The 23,089-nt window shown below is 45.0% G+C and overlaps 2 protein-coding genes across 4 annotated transcripts in view; one reads left to right on the top strand and one right to left on the bottom strand.

The window, feature by feature from the left end:
- Positions 1-247: 247 nt before the first annotated feature.
- Positions 248-15,663, bottom strand: COPS7B (COP9 signalosome subunit 7B). Of its 3 annotated transcripts, XM_064164743.1 has the most exons (8): positions 13,104-15,663; positions 12,859-13,024; positions 8,731-8,906; positions 7,457-7,532; positions 5,821-5,909; positions 5,033-5,235; positions 3,067-3,172; positions 248-1,629 (listed from the first exon to the last, which is right to left on the bottom strand). In XM_064164743.1, the coding sequence occupies exons 3-8, from the start codon at positions 8,890-8,892 to the stop codon at positions 1,471-1,473; spliced, it is 795 nt and encodes a 264-aa protein (XP_064020813.1). In that variant the 5' UTR covers positions 8,893-8,906; positions 12,859-13,024; positions 13,104-15,663; the 3' UTR covers positions 248-1,470. The 3 variants fall into 3 exon arrangements, with proteins under 3 accessions (XP_064020813.1, XP_064020812.1, XP_064020814.1); XM_064164742.1 differs by lacking the exons at positions 12,859-13,024; positions 13,104-15,663 and adding an exon at positions 10,951-11,108; XM_064164744.1 differs by lacking the exons at positions 12,859-13,024; positions 13,104-15,663 and adding an exon at positions 10,459-10,926.
- A 241-nt stretch (positions 15,664-15,904) lies between these two features.
- Positions 15,905-23,089, top strand: part of PDE6D (phosphodiesterase 6D) — a 42,674-nt gene continuing 35,489 nt past the window's right edge. The window contains exon 1 of the mRNA XM_064165010.1: positions 15,905-16,075. Coding sequence (XP_064021080.1) covers positions 16,026-16,075 — 50 coding nt within the window. The 5' untranslated portion in view covers positions 15,905-16,025. The remainder of the gene's footprint in view (positions 16,076-23,089) is intronic.

The raw sequence follows: 23,089 nt of genomic DNA, 5'->3' as shown, positions 1-23,089 counted from the left end.
TTCCATACTTAGGCAACAAAGGTCAGGGCATTTGGCTCAGCTACCAGCTTTGCCACAGATCCTTCTGAGCAAATTGGACAAACCACTGGCAGAATTGGAAAACCACTTCCCTGCCTCTTGGAAGCATCAGGGAGATTAGTCAGACCCGACCACGTAAGATCAAGAATGAAGTAAATGCTCAAGTGAACAAGTGCTGTGGGACTACAAGCCTAAAACAGCCTCAAAGCCAAGACTCAAGACTCTGACATTAAATCAACGGGTTTAATTTCTTTTCCTAAAATGTGCTTTTTTTGTGAATTGTGGTTTCAATGCCAACCCCATCCTCCCCCTTAAAAAAAAATAGCCCCACACCTTGCCAAAATAGGTGCAAACCACCTGAAGTTAGACCGTAACAAAAAAAGACCCAAACAAACAAAAAACAACACAAAACAAAGGCTGAAATGCTTTAGAATCACAACAATGTACAAAAAAATGGAGGAAAATACAACCTGAAAGTGTTCAGAATTCAGAAAGACTGGTCAAGTCCATTGCTTCAGCAAGGGGATGCTGCTGCGACCCCTGCCAGTGGGTCCTGGGCCACCAGCCTGCCACGGTGCTGCTAAATGGGCTCTTCTCCCACGCAGCCCTTAGCGAATGCATTACCCTTTGAAGGTATCAATGGGGGAAACAACTCACAAGCAGCTCTGGGAGGTCACATCACATTCAAAAGGAACAGTTTCTAGTATGCCCCTAACTAGCCACCTGCAAGAAGGAAGGCTTGAAAGAGCAGCCTGCTTTCTTCCTTATTGTATTGGTGCCTCAGAGATGCAGTACAGTGCTTTAAATCTGTGAGAGATTAAAGGGCTTAGTAAGGGCAGTAAACAGACAGTTAAGTAAACAGCCCAGCACTGAATCTCATCTTCACAGAGCGAGGTAGTGTGAATTTCACCCCAGTTTAAAATAGACAGGGGCAGTGGAAAGGCTGAAGACTTCCATGTAAAGCAGTTCCTGGCCTAGAAACCTTTCTGCGCTCCCTTTGGGAATGAAAAGATCTGTGTTGATGGCTTCCTCGCTCCCAGCCTGGCTTTGGTAGCCACACTTCAACCCTGGGATTCAGACACTTGCTACAGAAGTTCTGCCAAGATCCCATTTTGTACAGCAGCTTCCTCAAGGTTAAGCAGCAATGAGACTGGCTGGGAGGGAGCAAAACTGTCCACAGATTTCTTTTTTTTGTTTTGCTGCCCCTTTTGGTTAGTCTCTCTCTTCAGAAGTGCCTCTTTATAGGACCAGAACAGGGACACCCTGGGAATTCATAGGGGCTGCACAGTGTAACTTAGCCAGGTGCTGCTAACTGGGAGCTGTATTCAAACAGGGCTTTTATTTGCCAGTCTGGAAGTGACTGGCCCAGAACCCACTGAAAAAGGAGACACAGGCCCTTTTTTTGCTCGTCCTGTTGTCATTCCTAGCTGAATGACATTTAGATGGTATGTTCTAGTGACGGCTGGAGACCAGCCCTTTGACTTTGGACATCTTCTTTGTGGGCTGCCTTTGTTCTGTGTGTGGAGGGCACTCTCGCTCTACCAGCTGCTGTTCCATCTCCTGTGCCGACGATGAGGCTGTGGCTTTTAATGTTTTCTTTATGTTTGTGACCTGGCCAAGAAGAGACAGTGAATCAACACCTGCTTCTTCCTCCCCTCGCAGCAGAAACTCTGTTGATAAACATACTGAAAAGCCCCTGGAGTACAGAGCGCAGACTATGAAATAAACTCTCCCACTAGAAACGTGCTCTGCACTTGAGTTTATTAAGGTAATGTTTCATCCTCACTTACAGCCAGAGTTGTTAGTATTTCCATTCTGGGTCCAATACAGAGTAACCAGAAAATACTTTTTTTTATTCCTAACAGACAATGGCACAATATTGTATTACATTTCTGGCTGGATAGAGGGACCTGCTCCTGCCTTAGTTAAGAAAGCAGCCATCCTACCATTCTGTTGGCCAAGAAGCAGGAAAGACAAAGCAGACTGAAAGAAACAGCACTTAGGACAGCATTTTAGAAGGGAAAATGCCTTTTGGCCGTGCAGGCTGAGCCACAGCTACGAGAAACAGAAACTGGTTTAGTGGGAGGCAGCAGTAGTGCTTCTGCTGCTCTGGCTGAAAAGGAGAGAGCATCAGGCACCATACTCTGTCCGGCTCACCAGAAACACGAGGGAAAAAAAAAAACCACTCAACCAAAGCAAAACAAACGAAAAACCCCAACCAAACAATAAATACAGGGCAAAACAAGTTTTGGGTGTGCCAACTCCAGGCCAAAGGCATCTGACAAATCAAATGCACTGTGGATGCCAATCAAGCTGTCAAGTATATGCTGCTTCAGAAGTCGAACATAAACCTGCAGGGATACAGCACTCTGCAAGAAATAAACCCTGAGCAAGTGTCTCAGGAGGACCATTTTCACCTTTACAGCTGTATTAGCCAAGATTTGTTCTCACAAGTAAGTACACATCAGTAGGTGCTGAAATCGCGTGCCCGTGCTGCCATCTACTGTCCAGCTGCACATGGCACAGCGGCAAAAGCCGTTGCTGCTGGACAGTGTGAGAGAGCCCTGCCCGGGGGCTTATCTTGGCCCCTAGAAGGAATCTGCTGAGGGCACTTTTTGCAGAAGCAACGAGACTCGAGAGGTTTTGGTACTTTCAGGTTTAAAATAAAGAGAACTGATTTATCCTTCCTGCCTGCCTGATACAGAAGGAACAGAACTTCATCAAAGCTCTATGTTAAAAGCACACTTTCCCTGAACAATCAGTTCAGGAAACCAGTAGCTGGTGCAGTTACCTAGCCTAAAATCATGAAAATGTATAAAGACAAGGTCAAACCTGCTCAGAGCAGGCAGATTTGATATTTGTGGTGTTACTAGCACATGAAAACAGATGTGTTTTCTTCTTACCCCAAACTACCACATCTGATTTGCATGATTGCTAGCCTGCTTCAGAGAAGCCATGATCATTAGCCAGGTGTTAGCAGATTATTTTCTTCCATAAACAAACATTTACCAAAGAGCATAGAGCAGTCTGAAGCGACTCTGTACCCACCTCCATCTCTACCTGCTGTTGAGTTCGGTGATGGTTCTCTTTGTATTGGTTGGCTCTAAGAACTTGCTGCTCAATTCCTAAAAGAACTGCCTCACAGCCATCACACCTGCAAGATACAATCCATGTCAAGCAGCGTTTTCAAGTCCTCTCTGGATCAGCTCAATCAGGTACTCTGGAAAGCCATACTCAAACATTTAGGAGATTGTAATACCTCCTGCTTAAATGTTACCATTCCAAAAAGTTGGCAAGAACAAGCTTTGCAGCTTACAGCACTCTACAGCCACAGAATCACAGAATTAACCAGGTTCGAAAAGACCCTCAAGCCCAACCTATCACCTAACATATTCTAATTAACTAAACCATAGCACTAAGTGCCTCATCCAGTCTTTTAAACAGCTCCAGGGATCATGACTCCATCACCTTCCTAGGCAGCCCATTCCAATGGACAATCTTTTTCTGTGAAGAACTTCTTCCTAACATCCAGCCTAAACCTGCTCTGGCACAGTTTGAGATTGTGTCCTCTTGTTCTGCCACTGGGTGCCTGGGAGAAGAGACTGACCTCCACTTGGCTACAATCTCCTTTCAGGTAGTTGTAGAGAGCAATGAGGTCTCCCCTGAGCCTCCTCTTCTCCAGGCTGAAGAACCCCAGCTTCCTCAGCTGCTCCTCATAGGGCTGTGCCCCAGCCCCCTCACCAGCCTTGGCGCCCTTCTCTGAACACATTCAAGTACCTCAACATCGTTCTTAAATTGAGGGGCCCAGAAATGAACACAGTACTCAGGGTGTGGCCCTACCAGCGCTGAGTACAGAGGAAGAACGACTTCCCTGGTCCTGCTGGTCACACTATTCCTGATGCAGGCCAGGATACCATTGGCCTTCTTAGCCACCTGGGCACATTGCCGGCTCATGTTCAGTCGACTGTCAACCAGGTCCCTTTCTGCCTGGCTGCTGTCCATGTTACTCTTACTGTCAGAAAGCAAGTGCCCATGAGATGTACTTTTGACTTCCCTTTTAATCTGACTTACTGCCTTAAATAGGGAATTTTTCAAAAGTACAACTTTGAAATTAAACCAAAATGTCAGACTGAGAGAATTTGCTACATGTTTAATGTTCAAAAGACAAGAGCACTCCTCCAGCACAGAACTCATAACTGCAGAAGAGAGAAAGGAATTGGCAGAGGGTTTTCTGTTACCTTCCAAACAGTGCTGTAAGGTTCTGGAAGCTGCCAGAGTCCTCCTGCTGTGACAGGATTGATGGAGTTGGAGAAAAGAAGCAAAAAACATGTCCCCACCTCAGGGCAGTGTATTTGCCCAACAGTTTAATTACTTTTCATATACTCATTACCACAGTGGCTAGGAAGCAATTCTTAGTCAGCTCAGAACCTGCCACAAGCTCCACACTTTACATGGGAATTTCTTTAGGTGGGAAGAGAATCTTACAGAAAACACAAGAAGCAGCTTCCTGGCAAAGGTACAGAAATATAGTATGACAGTCCCAGTATGGTTGCCTGCAGCCTGCATTTTCAGGAACAAAGAGAAGGCAAACAAAGGCAACTGAGACTTCAAATTTGTGATTCTCTATAGTTTTCCAATTTGGTATTCATCACAATGAAAAAAGGTAGAAAAGTAATGGACAGTTCTATTTTGATTATTCAGTGTAGCAGCAGAAAGGGGAATAGCTCTCACAAGATCATGTTGGTATGTCAGTTTGAAAAGGCCTTAACTCCTCACTAGGGTTCTACCATGTAAAAACCTACAGAGAAAGCAGCATCCTAAGATCTAGTATAGTTTGACTTCATATGTAACACAAATTGAATCTCAGATGGGATCTCTGAAAACTTCTCCAATAGACTCCTCCAAATGCCTGCTGAAGCTATGAGACTCCTGATTAAAAGAAAATGGGTAAAGAAAAAAAAAAGGAAGCAAGCTATGGACAAGGAACAAAGGCACAAGGAAGAGACTGCCTTACCATTCCTGGAGTGTTTTGACAATGTTACTAATGTCCTTCCTCTGAATGTCTCTGCCAATACAAAAATCCACCTCTAGCACTTGGTTTCGTTGATCCAGCTTCCCCTGGATAATATCTGTATAAACCGCTTCAATAATCAGATCTTCCAACTCCCTCAGATTCCTCATATCCAGGTCCTTCAGCAACACAGAATAGGGAATGCACTAAAAACAGTAAGTCCAAGAATAAGTTAACAGTCCCAGCACCAAAATGAACAACTAAGTCTCAGAAGGTCAAAACCCAAGAGTTTCTTGCAGCCTAGACTTTTTAGCTCTCAAGTACAACAGTGACCGGTCATGGCAGAACAAACACCTGCCACTGGGCTACGTAACACTCTGCCACTGCTTCAGTAATTCCTGAAGCTTTGGCATAGCATGCTCTGGAGGAAAAAAAGGTAATGGGATTGTGTACCAAATTAAGAACGTTGTTTATTTTAATCTTGAACAACAAGTCAGTGTTTTTAAGAATCATTTTCCAGCCCCCACAATGAAAGAAGCCGTACAAAGTCTCCCAGCCCTTCCTGGTTAATGTGCATGTCAGTGCAGACACCTCCCACATCTCATTCCATGGAAGTCCACTAGGTTAACATTCCAAATGCACCATGAGGGAAGGCTGTGCATTACTGGTACTTTCCTAGTTGCAGGACTCTTTGTGAGTACTTGGGCAGTGCCATACAACTTCAGTGCTATGGAAGTGATGTCATTTTCAAAACCAAAGAGCCAAGTACTCTCACACACAGTGTACTTTACCTTCATTCTGGAAGCCAGGCTTACAATTGTCAAGTGTTTCAGCTTGTTCTTCTGAGTCACTGTTAATTCAGGCAGGTTATCTTTGTTTGCTGTTAATGTTAAAAAGACAAGATTCAGGACTTTCCTTCAAGGATTATACATAATCCAGGCTGTGGAACACTACTCTCTGAGAGGCTGGACAATTCCAGCTACTGTGGGTGCCAGTGAGTAGAGAGAGCTGCTGCTGATGACAGATTAGCACATCCAGGGAGAGAGGAGAAAAGTTAAAAAACAAGTTGGCCTTTCCATTATTCTCTGCTATTTTAGTCATTCTGGTTTTGGAATTAGAATATAATTCACATCTACACAAGTGGTGTCCTGCCAAAACAGTTAGCCAATGCTTTGTTTCTACCACCAAGTCATTTTTATTTCATTAGTGAGTTGACAGAATAAAATCTTCTCCCTTTGCTGATTAGGCTGTAAGGACAGCTGGTCTTATTCCTCTGAAGAACTGAATGATTTAGAATTGAAAGTGTAAAGTAAATTTAGGGTTGAAAGTACCAGGCTGAGGAAGAGGAAAGAAATTATTAAATCTTAGATGGCTTGACTGTTGATTATCTTCATGTACCTCATGAATATTTAAAAATGGGGAGGAAACAGACAGCTTTCCAATGCAAAGATACTCTTTAAAAGATCTGCTTTAATAGAAATTAGTATTTCAGAGCCACTCAAGTTCTCTCATCCATCCCACCACATCCAATGCTCTACATTTGGACTACTTTCCCCCTTTTTATCTCTTCTGTAGAAAAGCAAGAACAGACTTTGCTGTCACATGTTGGGACACAAGACCCATACATAGCAAACACATCCTCTAATCAGACACAGAATTCTTGAGGTTCACATTGCTCCACAACCACTGAAATTTCCAGTCCTTGCACTTATAGATGCAACCTCTCCTTACAGGAATTAGACATCTCATCCACCACAGTGATAGCCAGCAGTATGACAGAATTATTTGTCACACACTGTAATGGTCTGGATTAGGTTGCCACCCACAAATGAAGTATTAAATTGTAGCAGAATGGAAGCATAAGCACCAGAGATAAAAGCACATCCCAAAAAATACTAAAATGATTCACACATAGTCCTTCTGAAGCTGTATCAAAGTAATTATTGCCATTTGTATTCTAGCTAAGAAATGCTTCAGTTTCTTTCAGCAATGCCATCACAGAATAAAAGGTTATTCTTTAAATTTTTTGTTATAAATAATGCAGAACAATTTTGCCTAAGTTTTCTGCAGCTTCCAGAACTGATGCAATCTAAATTTCAAACCAGATGTCTGAAATTGCACTCCGCAGAGGTAAGCAGCCTGTGAATATCAATGAATACTGCTACAGACCAATACAACCCAGTGCTGCAGTCCAATCTGAACCAGTAAGACACCACAGTCTCCAGTCCTTCCTTCACACTGCACTAATTAAAAGCACCTATGACCAAGAGATCACTTATGAACAATTCTCCTCCCACACAAGTTCTGTTCTTGGACATTTTGACCCAGCCACACTACATCAGAAACCACAGAAAGCAAAGAGTTGCCTCTGACAGTTCTAAAGGGCAACTCACTCTCATACTCTGCAAACAGGCATCAGTCTCTTACCTACATAGTCTGGGTACGTTCCGTATGCAAACAGGTTCAGCAGCTGGAAATAGGCAGCATTAGACCCTTCAGCAAGCTGGATGGGAAGAAAACAAAAGCTCCATGTAACATGGTAACAACCAACATGACCCCCACTAGGCAACTTCTCCAGAGAATGTTTCAAGTCTGCACGGGGCAAGCAGCACCCAGAAAAGTAATTATGTCCCAATTTTAAAAAGGTAGACCCTCATGGGCCTCAGGAGCAGCAGCAAATTTCAGAAGCTTTAATCAAGGTGATCCAGCTATTTCTATGCACCTGAACTCAGCCACATTTTGGACTATCACCTGCTTTGTGTGGCACTTCAGGAGCTCAAATTAAAAAAAGTGACTCGTGATTTCAGCTGGCATCTTTCTGGACCAGCTCTTCTCACCATGTGACAAGCAAGCAGGCAATAGTGTGCTTGGCTGCATCCATGCTCTTACTGAGAAAGCTAAGACAATCTACCTGCAGAGCCACAAACTTCAAAGCGAAGCAAGCTAGAACACTGTAAATACATTTGGAAGCCACAGCACCCTTCTCACATGCAAACACTTCACTGCAATAAGTGCAACATCAATCAGTGGGTTTTTATTGAGCAAGGTTTATTAATATCATTTGCTGCACATAGATCCAGGAAATAAAACCCACATTTGTAAGTTGATGCTGAATAACCATAGACACATTTTTTGGCATATCCAATAGGACATCTGGACAGCCAGACTTGCTGTATGCCACATTACCATAGCTGCAGAGACACTCAACCTAGATTCCATCATTGTAGTAGAGGCAGTCGCTAGTGAGGCATGCTCAGAAGCTCTGGAACTTAATTTCCACCCTGGTTTGCAATGTTTTGGATTTGGTTACCACCCAGGCCTAGACATCTGTTGACAAACACTTTTGGAGAGCACTGAAGTTGTGCTTTCCAGGACACTCTAGAAGTAAAAACAGTGGTTTTTTTGTCCTTGTCTGGCTAAGTGCCTTGTTAAAATTGTTACTGTACTGCTGCTGCCAGGTTTTTGCTGTATTAGTAACTGCATTAAAGAAGCAAAGTTTTACACAGGTACTTTTTAACATCTAACATATACAAGCAAATGCAACCTCAATCTTTCATATGCAAACATCTCAGAAACAAGGTAAGGTGCAGCAGGCACCTCCTGGCACAGAAATTTTAAGCACAAGCCATCTGTGGAAACTTCTAGAGACCCCTTACATTGAGAGTGCAGAAGGGGCATTGGGATAGAAACTCATCTCTTACCTCTTGTACATTTGTTAACTCCAATAGCTCTCCAAAGACATAAACCCCAGGAGCCTCCAACACTTGATTTATAAGAGCAGTCAGAGCTGAGCCACTTGTACCTTTGGCTAGTAAAATAAACTGCTCTAGAAGATTGCAGGACGGTTTCTGTTCTCCTGCCATTCTAGGTTTTCAATCTGTCAATAAAAGAACATAATATTAATACATCTTTTCTCCTCTGCTGGGTTCTGTCTGGCAGTGGATGAGAAGGTATGCCCAGCATAATAATATTTCCAGTCAGCAGAGCCAGGGCTTTTTTTCTGTAAGCAGATAGCAGGCCAGGAACCCAGCAGGTTTGAATGCAGATTTATCTAGGGAACAACAATTATTTACACAGTATCTCAGCAAAATTCCTGCAGACTGTCTAGTCAGTTCCCTAAAAAGATCTACTTCTGCTAAGAGGAAAGGAGTTAAGACTTCTACTGATGCTGACAAATAATGCCAACTGCAAAGATACTTGTTATTATGTCTATTAGAGGCCAGAGAAGACCTCCTCCTTCCTCATTACATTGCTTCAAAATAACAACTAACTTAATTACCTGTTAAGAATTGATCTGCCTTGTAGGCCTGTGCATTGCACCTTTTTCTTTGACACTGGCTATAGATAAAACATGCATACATAATTCCTGTTGCTTTCTGAGTCTAAAAGGCAAAAAGAACTATGGCTTGTAAGTAGCTTACCAGTCTACATAGTAGAGTTAAAGTGTTTTGGGTTAACTGGAAAGCTTATGTGATAAAAATACCCTCTCTACAAAGGCTCTGTTTAATTCCTTGTAAAGAGAGGTCTTTGTCTTCAGTGGTTGACTGACATTTCTGGTGTGCATGTTGTCTCCCAGCACCAAAAACGTTGCTTTTGAAATGTAAATCACTGTTCGGTAACAAGTTCAACAAAATAAGTTGTTTGTTTACAAACAACTGAGAAAACAACTTCTGAACACTATTCATACATTGAACAAAGAACTTAACAGGTAAGGGTGTTTTGTGTTGTGTTTGTATTGGTTCATTCTCAAGCATAGCAAGCAACCTTCACCTCGGTGAAGAAAACCAGACACCAGAACACTTGTCTCGTTCTGTGAGACCACATCTGTCCATGTGGGACCGGTATAGTCACACAGGTGTCTGCACTTTTCAACCAGGCCTAACCAAATTAATACTTGTGAAGGAAACAGAGCCAGCTTCCTTTATTAGTCAACTTCTAAAAATACACTTTACCCCATTCCACCTGCAGGTACAAATGATCCCAACCTGAGTAGGCAATTTGTTGCATTCTCCACACAAAGACTTCTCAGTGTAAAGTCTCTTTGGGACTCTCCGTCAGAGATATGCACACAGCCTGGCTGAACAGCATCTCAGTTTTGAGTAATGCAGTAACACTCAATGTGAGGGCACATCAGTACTAATTTCCATGGTCACAAGTAAGCAAAAGGCACACAAGACAGGTGATTTTCACATGAAGTGACTTAGCTGGGAAATGAGAACCAATTTCAGAGGTTCCTTATTATTGTCCTCCCTCTCAGGTAATCGAAAGAAATGCTGGTGTATAAGGCTGGCTTTATGCCCCGCTAAGAAAGGAACGCCAGTTCTTTGCCCCTTTACAAGTTAACGTTCAGACAACTGCACTGCTATTGCAACCCATCTGCACACCCGTGTCACCAGGGACACCGCTGGCTCTTTTCACAACGGACTCACCCTAGTGAGAGGTGACTGAAACACAGAGAACACTTTAACGGAGCTTACTCCAAGGCTCTATTGACCCCACATGGGGACAAATCGGGGCTTCTCTCCGCGTCATGCCTTGCTGCAGCCCTCCTTAGGTGTATGGAGGGGGTTCACGGCAGGCAGCGGCGCAGAGACCCCACAGGCGGGAGGCAGGCTGCAGAGCACGGAGGCGCCCAGGTCCCTCGGCCCTCCCGCCTCACAGACCCCCGGCAGGGCGCTGGGGCCCGCCGGGCGGCGATCTGTGCCCTACTGGGCGGGCCCAGCCCCGCCGCGGTTGGGCATCTACCCGGGATCCCGTCACGAGGCCCTCTCGCCCCTCGCCGCCTCCCCGGTTCCCGCTCGCTTCTCACGGTTTCGGGAGACGCATGCCCGGTAGGGCCGGGACGCAGCCGTGGAGCAGGGAAGGGAAGAGGTCGGTATGTAGAGGGGCGGGCAGGCCGCTCCTCCCTTTCCCGGGGTTACCTCTCCGCTCACGGCCTCTCCGCCCGGCCTCCCGCCCTGCGGCTCCCGGCGCCGTACCCGCCGCGCCTCAGGCCGCCATGATGGCGGCGCCGGTGTCCTGCGCGCGGCTCCTTCCCCCGGAACGCGCGGCCGCGTGCGGAGCGTTCCGCCCCCGGGCGGCCTGGCCCCGGCCCCGCGTCCCGGCGTCCCTCGGCAACCGGGCCGCCATGGCCGCGCCACGCCCGCTGGCGACGGTGCGGAGGCTGGCCGGGTCCCCCGAGCCGGGGACGGGCGGCCGGCCGTGCTGGCGGCGGCTACTGCGGAGCTGTGGCACAGCAAGCGCCACCTGCCCGGCTCCACCGCCGCCCCAGCACTGCTTAGTTACAGGAGAGGGAAGCTTCTGCCGCTGTCTTTTGGACACATGAGGTGCCCTGCAGCATCGCGGGGTTTTTGCACCCCGAAGGGACCCGTGCGAACGGCCAGCGTTGCAGGACCACACTAAAGCGTGTCCTTTGTTCTGACGGCGCGGCGGTACGGGTCTCGCATACGAACAGCTCCCATTCCCCCTGCATACATCACAGCCCTCGGAGAGGAATAAATCTTCCAGTTTATGACAAGAACTGGACAATGCCCAAGAAGCTGAAGCAGGGCCATTACTAGATTGAATGGTTGTGCAGGGCAGGAAAATAGAGGCTAACAGCCAAGCCTCTCGGGCTCCTTGTGGAGAGAATGGAAAAACTCCAAGGGATGAGACAGAAGCTCACAAGGTGCTAGAAGTAATTTTAAACTCCATAGGACAATGGCCCACACATATGACAAACCAAAGGGCAGAGCTTATTCTGTATTGTGGGGAAGCAGAGAGGTAGCTGCTAGGGTTGAGAACCTCTCCAGGACACAGATCAAGAGCCAAAACACGGTGTAGAAGTGCATGAGTGGAAACAAGAGAGTTTGCTGTCCTCCCTGAGATCTGCACTCTCATCTGGACCACACTGGGAATAAAGCACACTTCTCTTAAAAATCCTTTAGCCAAGAGTAAAGTGCTTCTGTCTTTCAGTCCACTATTTGCTAAAGATCAAACCCTAGACCGGCACTGTGAGAAGAGAGAGCTTTCAGGGAATGAACATCAAAAACTATTAGGAAAACTGATGGGGCTTAGCCAGCACCTCAGAACCATCCATGGTGGGTCCCCCGGGTCCTGTCTTCCAAAGGAGTGTCAGACACACACAGAGATGCAGATGTTAGGATGCTGTTCTGACACCGCGCTTCAAAGCAAATTGGATATAAAAAACCAGACCCTGCATAGCAAGGGAACTCAGCCAGGGCTATAACAAGCCAGTCAGTAATTTACTTAAGCCACGCTTAGATCTCATCTGCATGTGGAGGGAGAATTACCTCTTTAATCACATCCTAAACAGGCCCTCCACCACGGTTTGTGTCACCCTACAGACACACTGGAATGGCTGCCTCAGGCAAGCAGTGCGTGGTGTCATTTGTCTCAAGAGCTGTTAAAAGCTGAAATCCCAGGCTGAAATGGAAATGGAAATACAAGATCGTGAACTATTTCCCATGCATCATTTTTGCAACCTCTTGCTGAACTCTGCAGGTGAAATTCAGCTGCATTTATAGTCCTATGTAGGTTAGCCAGGAGGGTCTGTTAGTCAGGCTGTCCTGACATGTCCCAACTGCCAACAGCCAGCCTGGCAGACTGATGTGAACTTTAGAGGAGAGCATCAGCTAAGCTCAGCTTTTGGGATGGATTTCTCCTTTTTTTCCCCCCTTTTTTTCCAGAGAAAAATACAGAGATGCCCAGCTGGCTCATCCCCTTTTAAACAGCTAGTGCAGCCTCTTGCTCCACCCACGCGGCTTTCTGTGTGCAGGGAGATGTTAATCCATTTTATCTTTTAATGTTGGCATTATCTCTTGACTTACCCTGTCTCTTCCCCTTGTGATTCTGCAGTCTAAGTCCCTTTTAGGCAGCAGATAATTCACCTTATTTCCCTGCATTGCCTGAGAAAGGAAACCATAAATTCAGAGTAACCTCCTCAAGCAGTGGGGTCGTGGAGCCAGCAGCCAAGGCATGAGGCTGTAAAGTCACCTGTAAGGGACAGAGGCAAGGAATAGTGTGATTAATGCACAGTGACACCCCTCTGCCCTGCAATTCCCATCACACCAACCTCAGTGTCTGGTTCTGCAGGCTTCTCGGCGCCCTGTGCCTCCAGATGCTCATCCTGCTGGTGTTCACACCCTGCCTGTCTCTGCCTCCTGCATGCCAGGCTGGTGGCACCAGCTTCAGTCCTTGTAAGTGTGTGCTTTGTAGTGCCCTGGGGCATGATTCCAGAGCTGGTTCTTCCTCTTCTGAAGTTCCAATTCTGATGTGTTATTGACAAGAAGATTATCATCTGACCTCACCGAGGAGAATGCCACCAGTGAAAGCAGTGACTTCTGTGTTTCTTATATTTTCCCTTATCTTTCATAAATAATGTGTCTTAAGTCAAAAACTCTTGTGAAAAGAGGCATGTTAGGGGACTTAGGACCTTATCCATAACCCATAGACTAGACATTACATTCAGAAATCACACGCTAGGCTAGATTATACACCAGGATTAAGAGCTGTTTTCTCAAGTGTCTACAAGAATTCTACTTCCCAACAACTTAAAGCAAAATAAAATTAACTTTTGGCACCCTGGCCATTTTAGCAGGTATATCTGCATATGACTGAATGGTTGGCAGCTCTAAGGGTAAGCTCTGCTTTGTAGAGGCTAACACAGTCCCGGATGCAGTTTTGTTCTTCATCTGTGAGTGTGCTTGACCGTGCTTCATCCATTTAACCTCTCTTCTCCCAGAGTTCTGACCCCCACAGCTGCCAGCACACATCTCCAGAGCTCAGGATGATGGGAGCTCCCACACTTTGCTGAAGAGGCTGGAAAGCTCCCTGCATTTCCCAACATCCGAAGACTATGCTGCTTGCTAGACTTTCATCTCACACCTTGTTTTGGCAAGGAATGATGTGCATCTGGGTGGCTGCAGATATGCAGCTGTACAATCCTGTCCCTCAAGCACGAGGTGGGATGAAACTATCTCCTAGTTATTCTCATCTGCAGAAACACCAGCTTGTTTATTTGCACCTTGAGAGAACAGCTTCTACAGAAGCAGAAAGCAGGCTGGAGGTGTCTTCTCACCTGCAATGGTAGCTCAGAAACTGTCACACCTGCTAGAGATGTGAAAGCAAAGGTGAAGTTTTCAGCACAAAGCAGCACCAAGAAACAGTGAGACTTGCAGCATCTTTCTTGCAAGCAGATTGGTAAGACAATGTGCTCAAGGGTGGTTGGCGTTTGTGCTAATGCAGCCACAGCATTTTAAGAGAGAGATCCCAGGGTTTCTGTCACATTTTGAGTTATAGCATCATGTATTCTGCTGTAGCTTGTGCCCAGAGCAGTCAAGAACTTCACACTTCAACCATGAGCTCTTTTGTAATTTCCAGATGTTGAAAAAATCTGGAAACCCATATGTTAAAGAAGCCTTTCAATGCTGTAAAGGTTCCATGTGGTCTCTGACTTTTTCATATATAAAGAGGCTGAACAGAAACAAGATTGAGTTCCTTATGTCTTGTGTAAACCAGCATGTCAATACTTCCACCTGGCTGGTTTTTCTCCCACACACAACCATTTATCTCTGCCTTCTTCAGGTCTGCTTTTATTTTTGCTCACCATTTCCCCCTGAGTCTCTTCTCCCCAGTGGTCTTTAGTCCATCTTCCTTAGAGAGCATGCAATTACACAGCCTACGTAAATCCCAAGAAGGACTCTTAACAAAACATATATATTAGCATAGCATGTACCTGGCGCTCTGCCCAGATTCAAAATGATCTGTTCATACACTTTGAAACTGATGGTGTGGAACTGAGCATGGGTCTCATACATTAGGGAAATAAACGCTACTTATTCTCATTATTAAGATCTCTTGTTGATTATACTGGCAGTAGCCTCGTCCTTATGCATTAAATGTGACCTTTATTAATGTTTGTGTTCTCCTCATTTGTACAGTGGCCGAGCTGGAGGCAAGTGGAACCATGAATGTATTGATGGCACTGACTGCTCACTGGTCTTATTCCAAGCCTGTACTACAACCAATGCCTTTATTTTTCTCATGAGTTATTATTGCCTAGCATTAGCTGCACAGGAGTTAATTTGTTGTGCTCACACAAAGGAGCAGCCTGGCTTTGTGGATGTCTTAACGAACCAGAGACTTTCCTCCACAATGTGCTTTGTTGCACAAACACAAAGCCCAAATTTCTGCAGTACCAAAAAGGCTGCTTTTGTTCCAGGGAACACAAACTACTTGTTTTAAATGTTGTCCATAATGCTGCTCCTGTTAGCTCCAGCCCCCAGTGCATGCAGAATTTGCTGTATACTTCAACACGGTAAGAAACCAGGTCCCCAGTACAACTCAAATTCACGTCCAGAGCTTGTCTGGACTCACATCGAGCAGCCCAAACATAAACTCACTGTCCAGCATGTGAATTCGCTGCAGCAGCTCAAGCACGGCCCAGACCCTGTTCACCAGGTAGGGCTGGCGTTGACCAGGCCTGCTTTTGCTTCTCGATGACACCCCCCTGAGGACTCCTCTCGCCGAGGCCGCTGCCAGCAGGAGCGCCCTCTCCCTCTGCCGGTCCCAATCCGTAGCTCAGCTCGGAGCGGCCGGGAGAGGTTTGTCCTGCGGCGACTCCCGTCCCCCGGCGACGTCAGGCCCAGCCGAGACGGACGCCTTAACGACCATTGCGCAGCCGCCCTTGAATAGGGAGGAGGGGCCGGCTGGCGGACGCGCCGTCTGATTTGCCGTCTGCGCCGTCCTTCCTCCGCTGGGAGGCGGGTTCTAGGGCTTAGGCGATGGGTGATTGGCCAGCGCTGCGGGCCGGGGGGTGGGGTAGCTACAGGCCGCCCGGGTTGGTTGCGCCGGCCAGTGGCGGGTGCGAGGGAGTGAGGGGGGAGGGTGGGGGGGTCCTAAGGCGCCGCTGTCACCGCTGCCTTCCCGCCCAGGCCCGCGCAGCCAGCCCGGCCCGGCCCAGCCCCGTCCGCCCGCGGCGCGGCGCGGCAGGACCATGTCGGCCACGGACGAGCGGGCCAAGGAGATCCTCCGGGGCTTCAAGCTGTATCCTCCCGACGGGGGCCGTGAGGCGGGCGGGACCCGGCTGGGAAGGGGCGGGGGGTACTGAGGATCGTCGCCCCGCTGTGGCACGGGCGGGTGCGAGGCCCCCGGGGCGGGGAGGAGGTTGTCATGGAAACGCGCCTCTCCCTGGGCTGTCCCCCATGGCGCTCTCGCCTCCGGTGGCGGCGCGGGGAGGTGTCCCATCTCCCGGACGTGGCTGAACTCCCGCGGGGCTGAGCTGCCAGGGAAGGGGGGAACGGGGCGGGGAGGGAGCCTTCGCCGCGGCCTGGCTTCCCCGTCACTGCTCCGCAGGGGACTGCTGATGTGTGGGAGGTGTCCCTATCGGGGCGGTGGCAGATGGCCAAAGTCCCCACCTGGGTCGTCTCACCGCGCCGGAGCTGTCCGCCGGCAGCTGCTGAGCGGCGGCCGTGGAGCAGCGCAGCGCCTGCCGCGTTGGCAAGCACCGGTGAAGCAGCTCGGCGCCTGGTGCTCTGGATCCCAGGAGGATCTGATCCTTTCACCTCCGGCCTGCGCTTAGGTGTTTCGGCTTGGAAAGGGTCTTCAAGTCCAAACCCAACCAAATGTCGTATTCTTTTTCATACCATGAGGTACTGGCACACCTTGTGTTGCTCACAGTTGGTCATACGGTGTCTTTTATTGCTAATGCTGACATGCTGTGGGTGTTAATGCCTTTCTGTGCAGTTCGTTTTACAACTTTTCATGGTATGGCTTTTAAAAAGCATTCTCATTTTGTGTCTGATTATCTTGAATATGAATAATGCTGACGAAATGAGACAGGTCTGATCTTGGAAGGGAAGTGAGATCCTGTGCGCACGTTTCCAACCCAAGATTTCAGACAACTAGAGAAAGGCTTGGCCCATGTGCAAACTAAGGGTGGAAGAAATATGCCATCTGTAAAAGAAAGCTACCATGTTGTACTATAGTAGATTATTCTACACTTGTAAGACAAATGCAAGCTTGCTAGCTTGATCTTTAGACACTAAAAATTGTTGTGGGTTGGTTGCTTTTTTTTTCCCTTTTCTTACAGTGAAAGGACAGAAGTGAACAGAATACTCTTCTGGATCTAATATTATGTCACAGTTTGACCTCAGCCAGCAGCTAAACACCACACAGACGCTTGATCCCTCCCCCCTCAGTAAGATAGTGAGAACTGAAAAAAAGTAAAGTTCGTGGGTTGAGATAATGGTTTGATGACTAAAATGAAATAGAACAAGAACAGTAAAATGTGATAGGAGTATTTTAATGTAAAGGAATAAAAAAGAGAAATAAACCCCCAAGACTTAAGTGATGTTAACAGTGCAGTTGCTCACTGTCCTCGACCAATGCTCAGCAAGTCCCCAAGCAGCAATCCTCTCCTCCAGCCAACTCCCCCCAGTTTATATACTGAGCATGACGTTCTGTGGTATGGAGTATCTTATTTGCTAGCTCAGATTAGCTTTCCTGACCATGTTCCTTCCCAGATTCTTGTGATCCTGCATGCTAGCAAATGATTGGAGGTTAGAAGTCCCTGATTTCCTAGCAACCACTGAAAACATCAGTATATTCCAGCATTCTTCTCATTCTGAATCCAAAGCATAGCACTGTGGCAGCTACTAAGAAGACAAGAAAAATAAGCTGTATCCCAGCCAAAACCAGGACATACTTTTATTTCTAAACATTTTTTTTTTTGGTCCATCAAGATGTTCATAATCTCTGTGCCAGCTGCAGCAGGATCTAGTTTTCTAGGTTGGATTTAGACAGATGGCTGCTATCGAACTATAAAAACAGATGCTTTTCTTCACTTTTGAATCTGTTAATACTGCATCTGGCTCCATTGTTTCTGCACTAGCACTACTGACAGTGCTTTTTATTTCTGGACATGTAGTATTTTAGCTGTCAGAGCATGATCTGTAAACATTTCGTGCTGGCAATTAGAAGAATAAGCTTCTGACAAGACCAAGCTAAGCTGTTGGTAGAAGTGAGAAATGACTGGAAAATTAAGTGTAGGGAACAGACTTTTGAGTGCTTTTTGCATGTGTTTGTATGGTCTTTGCTGGATATTAGAATTTACATAAAAGCCTTTGTCCAACTTTGGTTGAAGGAACCCATCCTATCATTTGGTGGCTTTTTGCCCTTTGAGAAGACAGATGTTAGACAAACCTAGCGTAAACTTCTGATATCTTGAGCAGCTATAGCACAGACAAGAAGCTTCAATAGAGTTAGTCTGTATTTAAGTGTTGGAATACCCCAAGTCTAGAGTTTATTTGCTTGCCTTTTCAAAAACTGATACCAGCTTTCCCTCTTGCAGGACATCTTTAGACAAAATCTTGTCTGTGCTTCTCCAGAAACATTCTAGAGTACTATGATAGTTGCCATAGGGGAGAGGTAGCATGACGTCTGAGAAACAGGGAAGTTTGGAGAAACATTTAGTAATTGGAACTTTTAGCAAGTTAAAATACCAAAAAAATGTCTATGTGTGCTTTTAAGTAAACCAGAAGAGTGGCTGAACAGACATTCCACATTTATGAGAGGAAGCTTTGAGACACTGTGCCATCCACACAGGAAGCTACTCATGCCCAGCTGTGACCATGGTTTGTACGACAGCCATCAGCTCAAACTTCCTTTTCTGAAAGCAAATGTATATTCTAGACAGTGTTATGTTTTACAGATGCTTTATCTTCCACTTACTCTACTGTTGTGTGTGCTAATTTAATTTGCTTAACAGAAAGGGAGAAACGTGTTGTGAGAAGTTGTAAAGTTCATACTTTGAGTAGTGGAAAACTTTTTTTCCTCTGCTCCCAGGAGGGAGGGAGTTCAAAACTGCCAACTTAAACACACCCAGCAAACTTGGCACTTCAAACTAAAGTTGCCTTTAACACAAGCAACTAGCACAGTATTACATCTATCGTCTGTAGGTATTAGATTCCTTGTGTGGCAAGATCAGCTGATAGGGCAGAGAGCATTCTTGAGGAAGCAGACTTCCAAAATACTTGCTTTAACACAGGAGGAAGAACTGTAGCTGGGAATCCATTTCACATTGAGTAATCAAACAAATTGTATACTTGTGGTTCCTGAGATGTTAATTACAACCTTTCCAACTGATTGAGACATGTTGCTGTGCAAGTTAAATCATAGCCTAACTTAAATGCAGAGATAGGCTTCCCTTCCTCTATGACACTAGTGCACAAACATGTTGTGGTTAGTGTCTGAAATTTAACCCAGAAACATTTACTCCCTCTTCAGATGGATTTTAGAAAGATTAAAACCAAAAGGAGATATATTTGAGCTTGTAGGCAAATGAACATATTCATCATACTTCATTACACTTGTGCTAAGCATTTTTGTGACACCAGTTAAAAGTTGGACATTGACAGTCCAGTAGGCATGGTGCAGTAAAAGGCTAAAGGCAACCAGCAAAATTTTTTATAGCTTGTCACTTAGAGTAGTATTTGTTAAAGAGCTTGTAAGTGTGTTCATTAGCTCCTAGTTTTGAAGGCACTTGCCTGAGCAGCAGGTGTTAACAGGTAGCCTACTGTAACTGCAGGTAGACACAGCATCTACAGGCAGCCTACTATGAAAATGGAAACTCATTGTTTGACTATAAGTGACATCAGTTTGTAACTGAAGATTCAGTCCTCTGGAAAGTTAGCCAAGTCATGTTTCTGCAAGTATTTATGCACAGTTGGTTTTGTAATCTCAAGTGCATGAAATTTGATTATGCTTTTTTCTACTAGAAGATGGGACAGTTACTCTGTCAAGCTTTTTTACTTGACCTCACTTATCCTTTCAACACATTCTCCAGGTTTCATTCTGTAATTTTATCTTTAGAATGTGTGTACTATTAAATACATGTATTTAGCTTTCTTTTTCATAAGCTAGTAACACTGATAATGTATTTCCCTAACAGTCAAAACTCTGTTTTTTTTTAATAGCTTCCTCTTCTCTGTTTATTTTGTTCTAAAACAAACTAGCACACATGTTTTTCTTGGTCTGTGTTCATTAGAATGAGGATACTGTAGACATCCTATTTAATCTGGTTTCCCAGCATTTGGACAGCATACATGCCTTACTTTCTTACATAGCACCCATGAAGCAAGTCAGTTGGGTCTCACAGCACAGCTAAGGTGCCAAGCTGAGCCTCTCAGCAAGTGAGTGACAGCATCCATTTGCTATTTTAAAAGTCAAACAAGATACCACCTATTTATTCACTTCTGTATGGAGGAGTCTCACCAGAACTGGCCCATAGATGTTTATCAGTTTGGATAATATTTTTTTCCATCAACTTCCATTTAAGGCTACGCAGTATATCTTACTGTACTTCGTAAGGCTGAAATAAATAAGTGTGGTGAACATAAGCATGAAGAGATAATATTAACTGTAGGTCAGAATAATTATGGAGTTATGAAACCAGTATTTGTGGTCAGTATAAACATATACCTGTAGCTCAGGCACTCTGACATTTTTAGGTAAAGGTTTGTGAAAAGTTATCTGGAACCCTCAAAGTCCCCTGTGCAACATCCTTCTAGCATCCAGAACTTCTTCCAGTCCTCTTCTTACCATTGATTTTCTGGCTAGAAAGTCATTCTTGCAGAGCATTCACTTCTTAGAAAAAGTGGATAGAGCTGTAAGGAAAACAGTTATACCAGAAGCCATTAAGAGCTTCTACGAGCTTTATATCACTGCAAACAGAGACTTCTATTTCAAATTGCCACCTGGCTTCTGCTGTACACACAGAAACCATGGTCAGTCACAACCTTGTCTGTCAGTTCCTTGAATAATCACTGAAGTTTTGAACTAGTTGGATGCAGCATTCAAAAGATAAATCCAAAGGGAAGCTCCATCAAATTGAGTTTCTGTGGTTAGTGCAGTAGATCTTTAGCTGCTTATTCACTTAAAATGCTTGTCTGTGGCAGTGTTTACAGAACTAGCAGCTTTAGTTGTCTTTAAAATTCTCCTTTGAGTATTTCTCTGTATGCTTCCTCAGGTCACAGTTTGTTCAGACATCTTGTAAGGGATTTCCAAATGCGTGGGTTAAAAGGAGACAGTGGCCAGCTAAAAGAGGTAACAGGACTGTCCAAATATGAGCTTGTTTCTGGCTTCTAGAAAGTAGAATATTATTCTATCTAGCATGTGTAGTTCATTACTTATATGAACTTCAATTACCACTTTCTTGTCTATGTAGTACTTTACAGAGAGCTGTCACAATCTGTTGAGTCTGATTGCAGAGCAAGTTCCTGCCCAGGCAGCATCGAGAGATACTTGTTTCAGAGGCCAGCATTTCTCACAGAAGCTTTAGCCAGGCTGTACTTGGTAAAGTGTCACTGTAGTCCAGATACCATTACCATATTAGAGTTGTTTCCAGCACTGACAGAAGTTCCACAGTGTGTGGTCATTGACAGCTCTGGCATGCTAAGCACAGGCTCATCATGTCTCATATGCCTAAGTTATGAGGCATACCTGCAAATAAAACAGGAGCAGTTTTACCAGGTTTGGTTTTACCTGCCTGGCTATTCAGTGAACATCAAGAGCTTCATGTCCTCTCCTTGTTAATTTTCATTGAAAAAAAGTGTAAATACTTAATTATGCTCTAACACTGATTTGCATTAACTTGATATCTGAGCTACAGTGTGTTCTATGCATTTTGGATTTAATACATCCCCCTTGTAGTGTTGGAAGTAGTGCTTTGTGCCCTTGACAGTGGAAAGGATATCAAAAGCTCCACCATCACAGGAAACAAATGGGTTGCCAGGTGTTACAGAGAATTCATCTAACTTAACACTGATTTAAAAGTCTAAGTTGACATCGAAGTAGGTGTTTTTCTTTTTAGTCAGCAATATTGCTGCAGCACCTTGTGGTTAGAATTGTATTTCTAAGATTTGTCCTTTCATCTCTTCAAAGCTTACCCATCCAGCATTTCACTGGAATGATGGTTTCAGTGTTTAATTGCTTGCTTTAGTGCTGACCTAATAAGGTACCTAAAATAAGGCAGTTGTCATTAGCAAAGTTATTTCCTCTTCTTTGCTTTCTATCATATTAAGATCGTATCAGTTACTCTTTGCATCCTTTGGAAGTCACTGGTGCCTTATGCATTAGCTGTTGTTACAGCATTTGAGTTTTCCACACAGCACAAGGTAGTAATTTAATCCATCAAGTGAGAATTGATAGAGCTTCTCTCATGCATCTTCACAGCCAACATGCAGGAAAAAAAGCCAACCTTACAGATGTAGACAAGCAGGGAAGGCATCTAGAAATACTCAGATTAAACAGACACTGTTTCAAGTAGGGTCTTTTTTGTTTAGTTTGTTGGTTTTGGTTTTGTTTTTTAATAAAAATGTTTGATATGTCTTTTATCTGTGAAAATAATAGTTTTCTGCTAGTTAAAACAGGCTTAGCATGGAGGCCAGATCAAGTGGCTCTTATATATATATGTCTGAATTTAAGCTGATCTGGAAAGAACACTGAGTTTGTAAGAAAGCAGGCCACTGTACTTTAACTCCTGCCTTTGACTTCCACAATTCTTGCAATTTGTATTTCCCTTTCTCTAAGCCAGCAAATTAAAGTTGCTTCAAATTTCAGCTCAAACCCTCCATTAAAGATAAACCAGTGCTTTGTTTGCATTCTAGTCAAAGTTTAGATGAGGGATGCTAGGTTCCCAGCTAGACATAAAAAGCAGAAAGTGCACTGGTGAGCCTGTACCCCAAGTACTGTGTTCAGTTTTGGACCTCTTACTAAAAAAAGGACATTGAGTTGCTAGACTGTGTCCAGAGAAAGGGTACTAAAGCTGGTGAGGGATCTAGGGAACAGGTGTTATGAGGAGCAGCAAAGGGAACTGGGATTGTTCAGTCTGGAGAAGAGGAGACTGAGGGCAGACCTCAATGCTGTTTACAGCTACCTCAAAGGAAGTTATTGTGAGGTGTGAGTTGGCCTCTTCTTCATAATATCAAGCAACAGAATGAAAGGAAAAAGCCTTAGGTTGTACCAGGGAAGGTGTAGGTTGGCTATTAAGAAAAATCTCTT

Source organism: Pogoniulus pusillus, chromosome 26 (assembly GCF_015220805.1).
Source record: "Pogoniulus pusillus isolate bPogPus1 chromosome 26, bPogPus1.pri, whole genome shotgun sequence".
In the NCBI taxonomy this organism is placed as follows: Eukaryota; Metazoa; Chordata; class Aves; order Piciformes; family Lybiidae; genus Pogoniulus; species Pogoniulus pusillus.
This window is presented reverse-complemented; position numbering and strand designations above follow the sequence as displayed.

Coding starts and splice junctions, on each gene's coding strand:
- COPS7B (XM_064164743.1), bottom strand. CDS start 8,892: ATGGCAGGAGAACAGAAACCGTCCTGCAATCTTCTAGAGCAGTTTATT. Junction 3,173..5,032: donor GTCAAAACACTCCAGGAATG/GTAAGGCAGTCT, acceptor TGTATCTTGCAG/GTGTGATGGCTGTGAGGCAG. Junction 1,630..3,066: donor AACAGCAGGTAGAGATGGAG/GTGGGTACAGAG, acceptor CTTCTTGGCCAG/GTCACAAACATAAAGAAAAC.